Source organism: Lolium perenne, chromosome 4 (assembly GCF_019359855.2).
Source record: "Lolium perenne isolate Kyuss_39 chromosome 4, Kyuss_2.0, whole genome shotgun sequence".
Taxonomy (NCBI): Eukaryota; Viridiplantae; Streptophyta; class Magnoliopsida; order Poales; family Poaceae; genus Lolium; species Lolium perenne.
In genome coordinates, this window is record NC_067247.2 from 356,839,204 (window position 1) to 356,855,340 (window position 16,137).

At 51.1% G+C, this 16,137-nt stretch overlaps 2 protein-coding genes across 2 annotated transcripts in view; one reads left to right on the top strand and one right to left on the bottom strand.

The window, feature by feature from the left end:
- Positions 1 to 90: 90 nt before the first annotated feature.
- Positions 91 to 2,168, top strand: LOC127349196 (cytochrome P450 704B1). Its single transcript, XM_051374971.2, has 4 exons — positions 91 to 567; positions 652 to 867; positions 956 to 1,252; positions 1,339 to 2,168. Exons 1-4 carry the CDS (start codon positions 229 to 231, stop codon positions 2,137 to 2,139), a joined length of 1,653 nt encoding a protein of 550 aa, XP_051230931.1. The 5' UTR covers positions 91 to 228; the 3' UTR covers positions 2,140 to 2,168.
- A 9,089-nt stretch (positions 2,169 to 11,257) lies between these two features.
- Positions 11,258 to 16,137, bottom strand: part of LOC139830280 (uncharacterized) — an 80,470-nt gene continuing 75,590 nt past the window's right edge. The window contains exon 5 of the mRNA XM_071818287.1: positions 11,258 to 11,380. Coding sequence (XP_071674388.1) covers positions 11,258 to 11,380 — 123 coding nt within the window. The remainder of the gene's footprint in view (positions 11,381 to 16,137) is intronic.

Consider the following 16,137-nt stretch of genomic DNA (forward strand, 5'->3'; position numbering starts at 1 on the left):
TACAAACGAGTTTTTTCTTGGTGAACAGATCACAAAAAGGATACAAACGGTAAGTTCCAGCTCGTCAGGGGGTTAGGTTAGGGACACCATGTGAATGAGGCCAATCTTAATTCTCGCTCACACCAAGATTGTCCTAAAGTTTGGTGCCTGGCAGCATATATCACCTAAACCGAGCCATCCAAATGCTACATACAACTAATTCTCCTGTAGACTGATTGAACCCCCTTGATGAGCAGCTCCATGGAGGAAGATCACGCCCTGCCGGCAACGGCGTTCTTCCCGCTAGCAGGGCCCCACAAGTTCATCGCCGTCTTCCTCGTGTTCCTTTCGTGGGTCTTGGTCCACAGGTGGAGCCTGAGGAAGCAGAAGGGGCCAAGGTCATGGCCGGTCATCGGCGCGACGCTGGAGCAGCTGAGGAACTACTCCAGAATGCACGACTGGCTCGTGGAGTACCTGGCCAAGTACCGGACGGTGACCGTCGACATGCCCTTCACCTCATACACCTACATCGCCGACCCGGTGAACGTCGAGCATGTGCTCAAAACCAACTTCAGCAATTACCCCAAGGTGAAAGAACTCTTCTTCAGGCTTCTGAGACATGCCAGGGTTCAGTGCTGACAGTGGTGTAAATGTCCGGAATCGCGTGTGTAGGGAGTGGTATACAGATCCTACATGGACGTGCTGCTCGGCGATGGCATATTCAACGCCGACGGTGAGCTGTGGAGGAAGCAGAGGAAGACGGCGAGCTTCGAGTTTGCTTCCAAGAACCTGAGAGATTTCAGCACAATCGTGTTCAGGGAGTACTCTCTGAAGCTGTCGAGCATACTGAGCCAAGCTTGCAAGGCTGACAAAGTTGTAGACATGCAGGTAACTCATCATTCATTTCCTTGCTTATCTGAACATTTCTTGGACAAATCCTGAAGATTCCGACGAAGTAACTAATTGTACAATTCAGGAACTGTACATGAGGATGACGCTGGACTCGATCTGCAAGGTCGGGTTCGGGGTTGAGATCGGCACGCTGTCGCCGGACCTCCCAGAGAACAGCTTCGCGCAGGCCTTCGACGCCGCCAACATCATCGTGACGCTGCGGTTCATCGACCCGCTGTGGCGCGTGAAGAAGTTCCTTCACATCGGCTCGGAGGCTCTGCTGGAGCAGAGCATCAGGCTCGTGGATGAGTTCACCTACAGCGTCATCCGCCGCCGCAAGGCCGAGATCGTGCAGGCGCGAGCCAGCGGCAAGCAAGAGAAGGTACCTACGTGATCCGATCGTCGTCAAGCTCTGGATCGCTAGTCTTTGTAAATTCCATAACACAATAGTGTGTGTTCACTGTTCAGATCAAGCACGACATCCTGTCGCGGTTCATCGAGCTGGGGGAGGCGGGCGGTGACGACGTCAGCCTGTTCGGGGACGACAAGGGCCTCCGCGACGTTGTGCTCAACTTCGTGATCGCCGGGAGGGACACGACGGCGACGACGCTGTCGTGGTTCACCTACATGGCCACGAAGCACCCGGACATGGCCGAGAAGCTCCGCCGCGAGCTGGCTGCCTTCGAGGCGGAGCGCGCCCGCGAGGAGGGCATCGCGCTGGTCCCCTGCAGAGACGACGAGAGCTCCGACGACTCATCGGCCTTCACCGCCCGCGTGGCGCAGTTCGCTGGCCTCCTGAGCTACGACGGGCTCGGGAAGCTGGTGTACCTGCACGCGTGCGTGACGGAGACGCTCCGGCTGTACCCGGCGGTGCCGCAGGACCCGAAGGGCATCGCGGAGGACGACGTGCTCCCGGACGGCACCAAGGTGCGCGCCGGCGGGATGGTAACGTATGTGCCCTACTCCATGGGGCGGATGGAGTACAACTGGGGCCCCGACGCAGCCAGTTTCAAGCCGGAGCGGTGGATCGGCGACGACGGCGGGTTCCGCAACGCGTCGCCGTTCAAGTTCACGGCGTTCCAGGCGGGGCCACGGATATGCCTAGGAAAGGACTCGGCGTACCTGCAGATGAAGATGGCGCTGGCCATCCTGTGCAGGTTCTTCAGGTTCGAGCTCGTGGAGGGCCACCCCGTCAAGTACCGCATGATGACCATCCTCTCCATGGCGCACGGCCTCAAGGTTCGCGTCTCTAGGGCGCCGCTCGGCTGATCTTGATCTGCTCCCGTGACGATGATGCTCCAATGGCCGGCACCATTTTACCTAGCAATTGTAACACAGTAGTAATTATTAAACTCCTATATGTATGTAGGCCGATCGATTTGGCGTTGCTCATCTGTTGTTACCATGTTGTCCCTTGAAGAGTCTCTTGAATTGACGCTCTTGAACTTCTTGCTACTCCAAAAGTTCTTGGCCGCAAGTGCCAGTGCTCATTGTAGCTAAGCTTGATAGCTTCGGGAGCCCAATCCATGTGGTCATCATGTTGGGTTCCGTAGTGGAAAACAAACATTTCCTAACTAACGTAACCCGATTGCTCAAGATCTATATTTATTAGTAATGCAGTAATGGGAAGGTTTCGGTGACGTACCCTTGTAGACCGAAAACGGTTAACGTTCCGTTAGAACGTGGATGATGTAGTCGTACACGACGAGGACCTCAGGACCGAGATGAAGTCCTCTCGTAAGACGTCAAGTGCCCCAAGTGTTGCACCTCGTAGTTATCGTAGGCTTACGGTGTCCAACGACGCTCCCAGCATCAGATCCAGCTAAGGTGCGAAAGAAGATCTTCTGGATCTTGATCCCGGTAGCGCTCCCGCGTATCGGGTGGAGTACTCCCTCCGTGCGTAGCTCTTCGAGAAACCACATATGGGAGAGAGAACTAGATAGAGAGGGAGGTGCCCCCCCCTCCTCCTCCAAATCCCTCCACTATATATAGGGGAAGGGGAGGGGTGGAGCTTCATCCCTTATCAATATGGGGCTAAAAAGGTGGGGCGAATGAGTTGTGTGGTCGGCTGGGCCCCATAGAGGCCCATGCGCCCCTCCCCTCAAACCCTAGCCGCCCCATAAGCCCATGGGGGGTGGCCGGCCACTTAATGGGCCAGGCCAGTCCGGAGACTCCAGCTGAATCTCCGATCTACCTCTGGCCCGTGTACCAAGCGCTGCACACGCAGCCACCATCTCTAGGAGATGCCCGGGCCGGAGATTCCGGCCAGACCAAGTGAATTTTTAGAGGAAAATTTAAGAGAGCTCTCTCCACCCATCTACAAACCACAAAATCAGTACACACCTAGGGCTTCTCCACCTCAAACTACAGAGCGTCGTTTTTGATCTTCTCAACCCTTTTAGGAGTCTCTCACGGTCTTGTGCCTAAATGAAACTATTTCTGAAACACTCAGCGCACATCAAATATCGCTAGTGTTATGATCAAACACACAAAAAAACAAGGAAATGTTCTTTCACTCGTACTATTGTTATTATTACTACCTCCATTCCGTAAAATAAAGCATCTAATATTTTTAAAATTCAACAATGTAAATTTTGACTAAGTTTCTTTAAAACTGTGGACATCTACCAAGCCAAATCAATGTCATTAGAAACATCATGACATACTTTTTAAAATTATACCTATATAATATTACAGTTCTCAATAGAATTTTTTATAAGTTTGATCAAACTATATATATATAGTTTTACTTTAGAAAAAAAGTTAGATGTCTTATTTTACGGTACGGATGTGGATTGATTAACAACCTCCCTTCTATAAACATGGTCCATCTCAGACAACTTGGTAAAACCGTTGTAGGCTTGTAGCACGTGATATCCCGTACTGGCTTCGGCTCACTCTTCCGAGCCAAGTTGTGTTCAAGCTTGGATAGCGAGATGAAATAGATAAAAAGGCCCCCCTCAAGAATGTTGCTAACGAAGATACCACGTCAAAGGTCAAGCCATCCTCCCATGCCTCCTCGAAGCGCCGATCATCTTGTGAGATACAATGAACAGGTCCAAGTCCCGGTTGAAAGAGCAAAGTCTAAACCCCGTGTTTTGTGTGTTTGATGACAACACTTGAGTTATCTCACCGTGTGCCTTGAGTATCATTGCTAGATTTGCAAGTGCACGGTGACCTCGCTGGACACGTCAAGATCGGAAGACTGAAGCGTAGTTATGGGTAGCTATAGGTTTTCTGGTTTTGTGTGTGTTTCGCGAGGTGACATGGCTGGAGAGAAAAAAGGGAAGAAAACCAGTTTTAGCCAGGCCGGTACTACCGGTACCTGTAGCGGTAGTACCGCTACCCCTATAGGTACCGCCCCACGGTACCGCTCTGAGTTCTGCGCTGGAATTGTCCCTCTGTACGAGTTACGGTACCTCTGCGGTACCTGGAGCGGTAGTACCGCTCACGAGCGGTAGTACCGCCCATGGTACCGCCCAGGTACCGTAACTAGTTACGGCAGTACCGCTCTGGTACCGCTCTGGTACCGCTTTGGATCCAGTAAGGTTTTGACCCCATTGCGGTACCTCGAGCGGTACCTCTAGCGGTAGTACCGCTCTGCGTCCACATGGACCAGATCTGGGGAATTCGAACTCAGAGCGGTAGTACCGCTTCCCGGAAGCGGTAGTACCGCTTAGGCAAAAACTGGACATAACGGTTGGATTTGGAGGAGCCTATATAAGGGCCCCTTCTTCCCCAATTCGTTTTTATCTCTTCTCTCTCTCTTCTCCATTGTTGCTGAGCTTAATCCTTGAGGATCTCCCCAACCATCCAACCAATCTTGCTCAAATTTTGAGGAGTGGTGGAGGAGACCTCGATCTATAGCTCTACCAAGAGAGATTTCACCAATACTTGCTATTCCTTAGTGGATCTTGGTGTTAGGGTTCCTATTGTGGGACATTGGAGGAAGTGCATCCATGTAGGCTAACTTGGTGTTGTACTAGCTCCATGGATTGTTGGGAGCCTCCTTGTGGTGTGGAGCTCGCCCCAACCTTGTGAAGGAATCACCGCCTCGACCGGTGCCTTAGTGGAGAAGGGGGAGCCCCTTCGTGGAGCTCTCTCGAGGAAGAAGGTGAGGCCTTCCTTCGTGGTGTGGCCGTCTAGCCTCTTGTGTGAGGCTAGCACCTCCTCAACGCAGACGTACTCCCTTTTGTGGGAGGAACTGCGGGAAACAAACCTCGCCTCATCTCCGCGCCCTCCGGTTGTCCCGCTCCTTACTCTTACTATCTTGTGTTGTTCCTTTGCTTGTTGCACTTGTTCTAGGATCATTGTAGGATCACCAACACCACTAAAGCAATCACCTTTATCTTCCGTTGCGCTAAAATTGAAAAAGACTAAAACTTGACGTAGCAACCATTCACCCCTCCCCTCTTGTTCGCTACGATCCATTCAATTGGTATCAGAGCAAGGTTTTCTTGCTCGGGCTTTACCGCCTAAGAAATGGCCGAACAAGATGCGGGTGTGGCGAATGGGTCACCTTCCCTTGTGCCACCCGCTCCATCATCTCCCGTCGATACCACAACGGCTACGTTGGATGACCTCAAGAAATTGGAGTCATCCATTGTTAACCAAATGAAGGCAATGATGATGGAGTTGGTTGCTCAAAAACCAAACCCTAGTGTTGATCCTAAAGCAAGTGCCGAGGATCCCCCACCAAAAGCTAACCCCTTTCCTCTTGTTGATTTTGTCGCGCAAGCGACAAAAGATCCACAAAAGGAAGGGCTTCGGGAAACCGGCACTTCAACAAAGGGGAAGGATGAGACACCGGTTGCGGAACGTCTAGGGGGTTATCATGAGGTGCCACCACCAAGTGATTACACCATAAACGTTCCAATACCTATGCCACATATCTTGTCGCATGGTTCACCACCATTACTTGAGTCAAATAACTTTGAAAATTGGCAATTCTTGATGAAATCTCATGTGCGCAGCGCGTCTACCGAGCTTTGGCGCATCATTGAGGAAGGCTATTCACCACGAGATCCAAAGAACTTGACAAGAAGGGATGTGGTGGATGACCAACTCAACGCCACCGCCATCAACATGATTCACATGGCCGTCACGCCAAAGGACCGCGCTCATATCCGCTCGCTCAAGACCGCCAAGGAAGCATGGGATAAACTTGACAAGCTCTTCCTCGGAAATGCGAGCATCCAAAGCTCTCGTTTCGATGAAGTGAACAACATGGCCGACAATTTCGTCATGATTGAAGGAGAGACCCCCGAAGAAATGTACCGGCGCCTCATCGCTCTTGCCGTACAAATGCAAGATCTTGGAGCAACGTTCGTGGATGACCATTGGATCAAGCGCAAGTTCTACAACGCTCTTCTCCCTTATGAGGAAGTGAAGTTGACGGCCATCCGCCAAAACGCCTCCTTCCGTGCTATGACATCCGATGAAGTTCTTAGCGAAGTCATCGCTTTGGACATCTCCAAGAAGAATGCGGAGGATCTTGTTGCTCGCGCTCACAACACACGCAAGCCCAACCTTGCATTGAAGATCAAGGTACATGAGACTAGTGAAAGCGATGAGGATCCCATTGAGTGGGGACCGGATGATCTCAAGATCAATTATCATGAGCACATGGCTCTCGCCGCCAAGAAATTTTGGGATGGAAACAAGTCCCGAAGCACAAGACCAAGAAGATCACGTGATTCTCCAAGAAGTTTCTCCAAGAGCCCAAGGGAAGGGCAAAGGGGAAGAACATGCTACAATTGCAGGGACAAGAGTCATTTTGTCGCGGAATGTATGTTTGAGAAAAGAGAAGATCATGGTGGAAGGCTTATCCGCAAGGAAAAGTTCCAGTCATCCTCCAAAGGATTCTCCAAGTTCTCCCCCAAGTCCGATGACGACAAGGTCTCCTTCACCAAGAAGCCTAGAGCCTTCATCATTCGAGAAGAATACTCCTCCGATGAGGATGAAGAACGTGGGGACAAGAGCTCCAACAAGGAAGGAGAGGGAGTGGCCGCCATCGCCATTACCACTCCCTCTATCTCCCTCTTCGACTCTCCAAATGAGAACCTCGCCACCAACAATGCTCGTTGCCTTATGGCAAAGGCATCCTCGGAGGATTATACGTCTCCAACGTATCGATAATTTCTTATGTTCCATGCTTGTTTTATGACAATACCTACATGTTTTATACACACTTTATGTCATATTTATGCATTTTCCGGAACTAACCTATTGACGAGATGCCGAAGTGCCAGTTCCTGTTTTCTGCTGTTTTTGGTTTCAGAAATCCTAGTAAGGAAATATTCTCGGAATTGGACGAAATCAACGCCCAGTATCTTATTTTTCCACGAAGCTTCCAGAACACCGGAGAGAGACCAGAGGGGAGCCAGGGGGCCCCACATGCCAGGGCGGCGCGGCCAAGGGCTGGGGCGCGCCCCCTATTGTGTGGCCCCACCAGGGCCCCTCCGAGGCTGCCCTTCCGCCTACTTAAGGACTCCGTCGCGAAAACCCTAAAAGAAAAAGCCACGGGACGAGAAAAGTTACGCAGCCGCCGCCATCGCGAAGCCAAGATTCGGGGGACAGAAGTCTCTGTTCCGGCACGCCGCCGGGACGGGGAAGTGCCCCCGGAAGGCATCTCCATCGACATCACCGCCATCTTCATCGCCTCTGCTGTCTCCTATGATGAGGAGGGAGTAGTTCTCCCCCGGGGCTGAGGGCTCTACCGGTAGCTATGTGGTTAATATCTCTCTCTCTGTACCCCAATACAATGATCTCATGAATTGCTTTGCATGATTGAGATCCATATGATGAGCTTTGTATCACTATTGGTCTATGTGCTACTCTTGTGATGTTATTAAAGTAGTCTATTCCTCCTTCATGGTGTAATGGTGACAGTGTGTGCATCGTGTAGTTCTTGGCGTAGGTTATGATCATAATCTCTTGTAGGTTATGGAGTTAATTATTACTATGATAGTATTGATGTGATCTATTCCCCCTTCATAGTGTAAAGGTGACAGTGTGTATGCTATGTTAGTACTTGGTTTAAATTGCAAAGATCTATTATGCTCTAAAGGTTACTTAAACATGAATATCGAATGTTGTGGAGCTTGTTAACTCCGGCATTGAGGTGCTCTAGAAGCCCTACACAACGAATGGTGTTTATTATCAAACAAGAGTATATGTAGCACAAAGGAAGAGAACTTATTTATTATGTGATCAATGTTGAGAGTGTCCACTAGTGAAAGTATGATCCCTAGGCCTTGTTTCCGTATAAGTTACACCACAAAGATTCCTATCTCCCACGTCAACTGCACGCCAGCAAGCTATTTTCTGGTGCCAGTGCCGAGGGAGGTCACTGTTTGTTTACTGTTCCAATGCATGTTTACTCGCTGCCATATTTTATTCAGATTGCTATTACCACTCATATACATCCATACTACTTGTATTTCACTATCTCTTCACCGAACTAGTGCACCTATACATCTGACAAGTGTATTAGGTGTGTTGGGACACAAGAGACTTCTTGTATCGTGATTGCAGGGTTGCTTGAGAGGGATATCTTTGACCTCTTCCTCCCTGAGTTCGATAAACCTTGGGTGATCCACTTAAGGGAAACTTGCTGCTGTTCTACAAACCTCTGCTCTTGGAGGCCCAACACTGTCTACAGGAATAGAAGCGTGCGTAGACATCAAGCTATTTTCTGGCGCCGTTGCCGGGGAGGTAAGGTAAAAGGCACTCACACTCCGGTCCCAGGTAACTAAGTTATTTTCAGGTGCCGTTGTAAGTGTGTTGCGGTCAGAAACCCACCGGCGAGCAACGACGGGCAACACAGTAGAGCCGGGAACAACTTAGGGCTGCGGCTGGCCCTGGTCCCTCCGAGCGACGGCCCGCAAAGCCTCTGGTACGCACGTCCGATGCTGGTGCAAGGGCGTGCCACCTGACCTATACCTGGTCAGGAAGGTGATGGAGATGCCTCGCTTAGTTTCCTGCATGGCATACACGTAAACATTAAATACGAGCCTCGATCGGCTCTCAGGTTATCCTGTGAATCGGCTCAAGGAGCCGATCCACCCATGATTCGTACAAGGTGCACGAATATATGGTGGTCCTGCTTGATCAAGATAAAGCTAAAGCGATCTACGACGATTTAGGGTTTTCACCGCATAATCGGATCATCCTACTCACGATTGGGCCTCGCGGTCACGTACGGTGATCGTAAGCCGGTCCTAGACAAGGCCTAAAAACCAACACGAGGTTGATCCTCGGAACATCCTGTCTAGGGCTAGCAAACGACACCCTACGCGTCGCTGGATCCTCCAACCCTTTGTAAGGCCTAACTATTGCAGATATTAAACTAATCCTTGAAGAACAAGGAGCAACCATAACGGATCGGATCTACTAAATAATGATCAAGCGGGGTGCCGCCCCTACACCTAAGATAGGTGTAAGGGCGGCTAGATATGCAAGGGTTGCACTACGACAACATATGATACGAAGAACAATGCTAACCCTAACACATCTAAGATAACTATGTTGCTCGCCATCAAAAAGGCTTCAGTACGAGCAACGCATGAACAACGAAATAAGCTTGTGCCGCCTAGATCGCAAGGCAGCATGATGCTTACCGGTAGAAACCCTCGAGACGAAGGAGTTGGCGATGCGCCGAGATTGATTTATGGTGAACGTTGGTTGTTGTTTATTTCATAAACCCTAGATACATATTTATAGTCCAGGGGACTTTCTAATTCAGGCGTGCACCTAACCGTGCACGGGTAAAACTCTATCTTTTAATCTAGGATGCGATCTACTATATTACAGATACACGGGCACACTAGCCCAAACGTTGCACATAAGGCCGATTCAGGTATATTCTTCCATGTGTAATCTTTAAGCCCATCTTGATCGCGACCCACCTCTGACTCGGTCAAATTCTGGTGATAACACATGCCCCCCTGGTTTTGGAATTGATAATTCCAAAATCACTCTGTTTTTTCTTCGTCGGGTCATGTCGTGGCAGAGCAGAACCGTCGCAGCACCCTTCATCATGATGTCCTGCCTTCTCAACTATTCCGCGTGATTTGACCGTTGTCTTTGGGCACCGCCTCCTCGGAAACTGCTGTGGCATTGAATCTCCACTAGGCCCCTCATTATTTAACCGTGCCGACTGATTAGACCTCTTCATCCCCTTCCTCTGTTCTAGCTATCGGCACCAAAAAACCCTCTCCTTCCATAGCCATGTCGTCCTCTTCCTCCTCTTCCGTTTCTCTCCAATCCTCTTCCTCAAGTGAGTCGATCCCAGGGCACAACCAGATGGAGGCGTACAACAAGCGCGCTCCCAAGCATTGGGACGAACGGGAGTGGGACTTCGATTTCGTGCCAGAGGGCGAGGACCTCGTCTGGTCAGATGGGGCCATGCCCCTAACTGACGGGGAAGATGACCTCCGGTTCCTGATTGACGGAACACTGGAGGCGGAGAGCGACGACGATGACCCTCCCTTCCGGGGTAAATTCACCTCCGTCACCAAAGAAGAAGAAGAGGATGACGAAGACGAAGACATCTCCTCTGACATGAAGAAGGAACAGGAGGACGACACCTCCTCCGATGAACCGCCGCCAAAACGCATCCGGGGCTGGGCTTGGTCAGACGAGGACGATGATGAGGAAGAAGCCTCCGCTGAAGGTCACAGTAGCAGCAACGAGGAACTCGTCGACAGCAGCAATAACGGCAGCTACCCCAGCGACGGCGAAGACAGCAACAGCCCTTAGAGTAGGGATCTACTAGCATAGGATTAGCAGTAGTAATCTATTCCCTTTTGTTGAACAATCGGCTTCTCTTTGTAAGAAATCTTATTATTAATGAAAACTTCCTTTGATTTTGCCGATGTCCTCTATGCTGATTTAGCCGACTTTTCCTCATCTGACTTTGTCGACTGTTAGCCTAATCAATGCTCAAGGACTGATGGCAACGCATCGGTCTCTCACGATAATCTGCGAGACAGGCCGATGACGACAGCATTTGGCACAGCCGATCGCAGCAGGCCTGCGATTTGGTCTTGAGCAGGCATCTTTAAGAGAACCCTGGAACTGTCGCTGAATCAGCTTGGATGCTGAAACTGATAACTCTGTAACAAAAGCACCACTCTTCAGGACAGTTGCGATGTAGAGCCAGCCAATTCCAACCAAATTGGCTCTCCAGGGCCAAGAACTTTTCGGGCGAGTTGCCCCCCGAGCCTCTTCAGCTCCCATCAAAACGTGGCAGGGAAGCTTACGCCCAAAGAACCGACGCACTGAAAGGGTTCGGAAAGATCAGCAAATTCGTACCTTGAACTTAAGAAGCCTTAACATAATGGCTTTCCGACTCCTCCTAGTTCAATCCTTTGCGCCTTGCTGATCAGCTCGGCTCCTCATCTTTGGCAGACTGATGCAACTTCCGGTGAGGATGTTCTGAATTTCTGATACCCTCCAAGACTCTGGACGCAACAACCTCTGAAAGTGACATCGACCAAGCCGCCACCTTAATCCACGCCAGGCAAAAATGCCATAGCCGCTTGATTCGTTATCGGCTGTGCTCATGCTTCTAGGATAGGTATGCTCCCTTTGTTGGACTCACCCTTAACCTGATCTGCATGCTTACACTGGCACTGCTGAACTTGAAGTCTTGCAGAAGGAGTTGGAGGTCTTGAGAAGGAATTCATCCAGTAGAGCCTCTCCTTGTAACTCAACAACTGCTCCATCGGGCTTCTGCTTATATCAGCTGTACCTCTTGAGTCGATGGCCATGCATCGGCTTTTTATTCTAAAGTCGATGTCTGTGCATCGGCTGTATACCCACTATGAGTATATAAAAATTTTTTTACTGGCCGATTTTTCTAATCGGCCCCCAATGTTTCACTGCACACTGCACCCATGTTCATCTGACTAGGTGCCCCCCGAGCCGAATCTGTCAGGTAACTGCAGATATCGGCTCTGTAGTTTAGCCAAGGCACCGCATTTGCACATCGGCTCTGGTAGAACCAATGTTGATTCTTCTTAACTCATCAGCCGACGTAAAACCGCTGCCAAATAGATTGATGTTGAACACACGCAGAACATGTGGTGAGGATAATTTTGGCCGATTGCTGGAATCGGCCTCCATATCGATCGAAGTGTTCAATGAAGGCGTTGTGCTTTTCCTTCATATACCTTTGGGGGCCGATCCCAAGGATCGGCCTCGCCACATCTGCTTATCGGTTTGCTCGTGCTACACGGTCAGGCCAGTGGATAAAACCAGCCTAACCCTTCCCTTCGTCACGTTGATGCGCTCGCAGTCGTCCAAATTGGGTGCCTCTTGTAATCCTGGAGCACTAAGCTCCGTCGGAAGGATGAGCACCATGTTTGTGCCAGCCGATGTATCATCATCGGCTTTCCTTTGCTTGGGGCGCCACTCCATTTTCCGTGGTCGACCCTCTTCATCCAGGGTTCTCTGAATTTTCGCGGCCAGATCAGGCCGCGCCTTTCTTAGCGTATGCAGGTATAACCTTTCGGCTTCCTCCAAGCCACGCAATCGCTGAACCCTACGCTTTTGGGAACGACTGAGTCCATCAGGGCACCACCTTGGCCGGTGGTACCTGTCTTCTTCTTCTTCTCCCTCGTCTTCCAAATCCTTGAGATCTTCCATCCGAGGGGACTCAGCGTGTTTGCTTCGAGGCGGGAGAGGCCCTAAGCGTTGGAACACGGACACGTTGGCTTCCTCCTTCTTCTTCTGGTTACATTCTGGGCAATTGCCGATTGTAGGCAATCGGCTCATTCCTGAATCCCAACAGTGTCTGAAGAAGGGGCAGTCCCAGTGCCTATCTTTGTCGTTTTGCTCCCTTGATTGTTCTTTGGCACGGCGCTCATACTCCTCCTCATTGCGATCATGCCGACGATGTCTCCTGGCGTCCCTAGCCAGACGGTCTCTATCATCATCACCGCTGGATCGTCGGCGTTGGTCATACTGACTCACATACTTATTGAGGAGGTGATCAGAGAGGGGTCGCTGATATCTTATGTTCTTCACTTCTCCCTCTGTGACGTAGCGCTTGCCATCGTGACGGAGCCGATCGCGTGGAGCGGCCTCCTCTGTGTCCTTGCTACGAGAGCAGCTGCCCTTGTCTCCATCCTTGCCAGAGTGGTGCCCAGGTCCTACCATGTTGATACTGAACGAGGATCCTGGCTGGCAACCTTCAGGATAAGTGCACTCCACCATGTTAACGGCGGGGAAGGGGTGAGTGTCGACCTTCATGGCGTACTGGTTGAAAATCGGACGTCCTTGTTCTATCGCCATTTGGATCTGCTGATGCCACACCCTGCAGTCGTTGGTGGCATGGGAGAGCGAGTTATGCCATTTGCAGTATGGCTTTCCGTTCAGCTCCTGTACCGTGGGGAATTTGAGGCCTTCGGGTATCTTCAACTGCTTTTCCTTGAGTAGGAGGTCGAAGATTTGCTCAGTTTTGGTCACGTCAAAATCAAACCCTCTGGGCGGACCTGGTGGCTTAACCCATTTGCAGGACACGGGGGTTGCCCCCCGAGTCCATTCAGCCACTGCTACCTCTTGATCTCCCGCAAAGCCTTCGTCTTCATCCGCCTCAACCAGGACTACCGCACGCTTGAATTTGTCCTGGTACAAGTCCGGGTGGCGCTGTTCATATGCCGACAGTTTCTGAACCATGTGCGCCAGTGAAGGGTAGTCTGCTTGGGAAGCCATATCCTTGATTTGTGAGGCAAGGCCCACCACTGCCAACTCGACTGCTTCTTTTTCAGTCACACGAGCCGAATAGCATCGGTTCCTTAGATTTCTGAAGCGCTGGATGTATTCTGCCACAGTTTCTCCACGCTTCTGACGTATCTGTGCTAGATCGGCAATGCCGGCCTCCGAAGCTTCTGAGTGAAACTGCATATGGAACTGTTCTTCCAACTGTTTCCAAGTCCGGATCGAATCCGGTAGCAACGAAGTGTACCACCCGAAAGCCGATCCCGTGAGGGACTGTGCGAAGAACCTCACGCGCAGTGGATCCGACGCTGAGGCCGTTCCTAGCTGTGCCAAATATCGGCTCACATGCTCGATGGAGCTGGAACCATCTGATCCACTGAACTTGGAGAAGTCAGGGAGCCGATACTTGGGTGGTAGCGGGACCAACTCGTATTCATCGGGGTACGGCTTGGAATAGCCGATTGTCCTCCTTTTCGGCACCATGCCGAACTGGTCCCTCAGGATCGTGCTGATCTGATCCGCGGTGCTGGCTGCAGGAGTCGAACTCTGAAGATTCGCCGGGGTGGCGTACTTAGCCAGCCATGCTTGCTTTTCCAGCTCTGAGCCAACTGCAGGAGCTGAGCTCTGGAGGTTCGTCGGGGTGGCATATTTAGCTAGCCACGTCTGCTTCTCAAGATCTGTCGCTGACGTTCCTCCTGCTTTCCCAGAAGTCCCTGCTGTCGCGGCCTGGTTTGTGAGTGCCCAGTTACCGCAGTCTGGCACGTATGTGCACATGTACCCGTGAGGGATCTCCTTAGGCGCCTCATGCAAGAACTGGCAGTCACTAGGGTCACCACCGATCTTGTAGACGACGAATGCCGGTGAATTCGGCACTTCTGGTGCTGCCAACGTAAATGGCAGTGGTGGATGGGACTGGAGTGGCATCTCTCCTTGGTGTGTCCCGAGAGCTGGTCCTGACGGAGAGTACTGGTGCCTCATGATCTCCTGGATCACCCGGAGAGCGACACGCTCCAAAGTGTTCACCAGGTTCTCAGAGTGGCGGTGCAGCGAGTGAGCCACCATGTAGTTGATCTCCTGACGTAGGGACCTGGTGCGTTCTTCTGACGGGGCAGAGAGGTCTATCCCATTGAGCGCACCATCAGGCGAGAACCCCTTCCACCTGATGCCATGTGAACGGGTTACGTGAAAAGAGCCGATGAGGTCGGCTTCGAGGATTGCTTTGACCTCGTCATACTTCTTCTTGAGCTCGTCGGTCAGATCCTCGTACGTGACTGGGGTGCCGTCCGCCATCTCAGATGTAGATGGCGATGTGGTTGATGACGAAGCTTGTCCCACCGGGCGTGCCAGAATGTGTTGCGGTCAGAAACCCACCGGCGAGCAACGACGGGCAACACAGTAGAGCCGGGAACAACTTAGGGCTGCGGCTGGCCCTGGTCCCTCCGAGCGATGGCCCGCAAAGCCTCTGGTACGCACGTCCGATGCTGGTGCAAGGGCGTGCCACCTGACCTATACCTGGTCAGGAAGGTGATGGAGATGCCTCGCTTAGTTTCCTGCATGGCATACACGTAAACATTAAATACGAGCCTCGATCGGCTCTCAGGTTATCCTGTGAATCGGCTCAAGGAGCCGATCCACCCATGATTCGTACAAGGTGCACGAATATATGGTGGTCCTGCTTGATCAAGATAAAGCTAAAGCGATCTACGACGATTTAGGGTTTTCACCGCATAATCGGATCATCCTACTCACGATTGGGCCTCGCGGTCACGTACGGTGATCGTAAGCCGGTCCTAGACAAGGCCTAAAAACCAACACGAGGTTGATCCTCGGAACATCCTGTCTAGGGCTAGCAAACGACACCCTACGCGTCGCTGGATCCTCCAACCCTTTGTAAGGCCTAACTATTGCAGATATTAAACTAATCCTTGAAGAACAAGGAGCAACCGTAACGGATCGGATCTACTAAATAATGATCAAGCGGGGTGCCGCCCTACACCTAAGATAGGTGTAAGGGCGGCTAGATATGCAAGGGTTGCACTACGACAGCATATGATACGAAGAACAATGCTAACCCTAACACATCTAAGATAACTACGTTGCTCGCCATCAAAAAGGCTTCAGTACGAGCAACGCATGAACAACGAAATAAGCTTGTGCTGCCTAGATCGCAAGATGCGATCTAGGCAGCATGATGCTTACCGGTAGAAACCCTCGAGACGAAGGAGTTGGCGATGCGCCGAGATTGATTTGTGGTGAACGTTGGTTGTTGTTTATTTCATAAACCCTAGATACATATTTATAGTCCAGGGGACTTTCTAATTCAGGCGTGCACCTAACCGTGCACGGGTAAAACTCTATCTTTTAATCTAAGATGCGATCTACTATATTACAGATACACGGGCACACTAGCCCAAACGTTGCACATAAGGCCGATTCAGGTATATTCTTCCATGTGTAATCTTTAAGCCCATCTTGATCGCGGCCCACCTCTGACTCGGTCAAATTCTGGTGATAACAAAGTGCTCGAAGGTATCTCCTTTA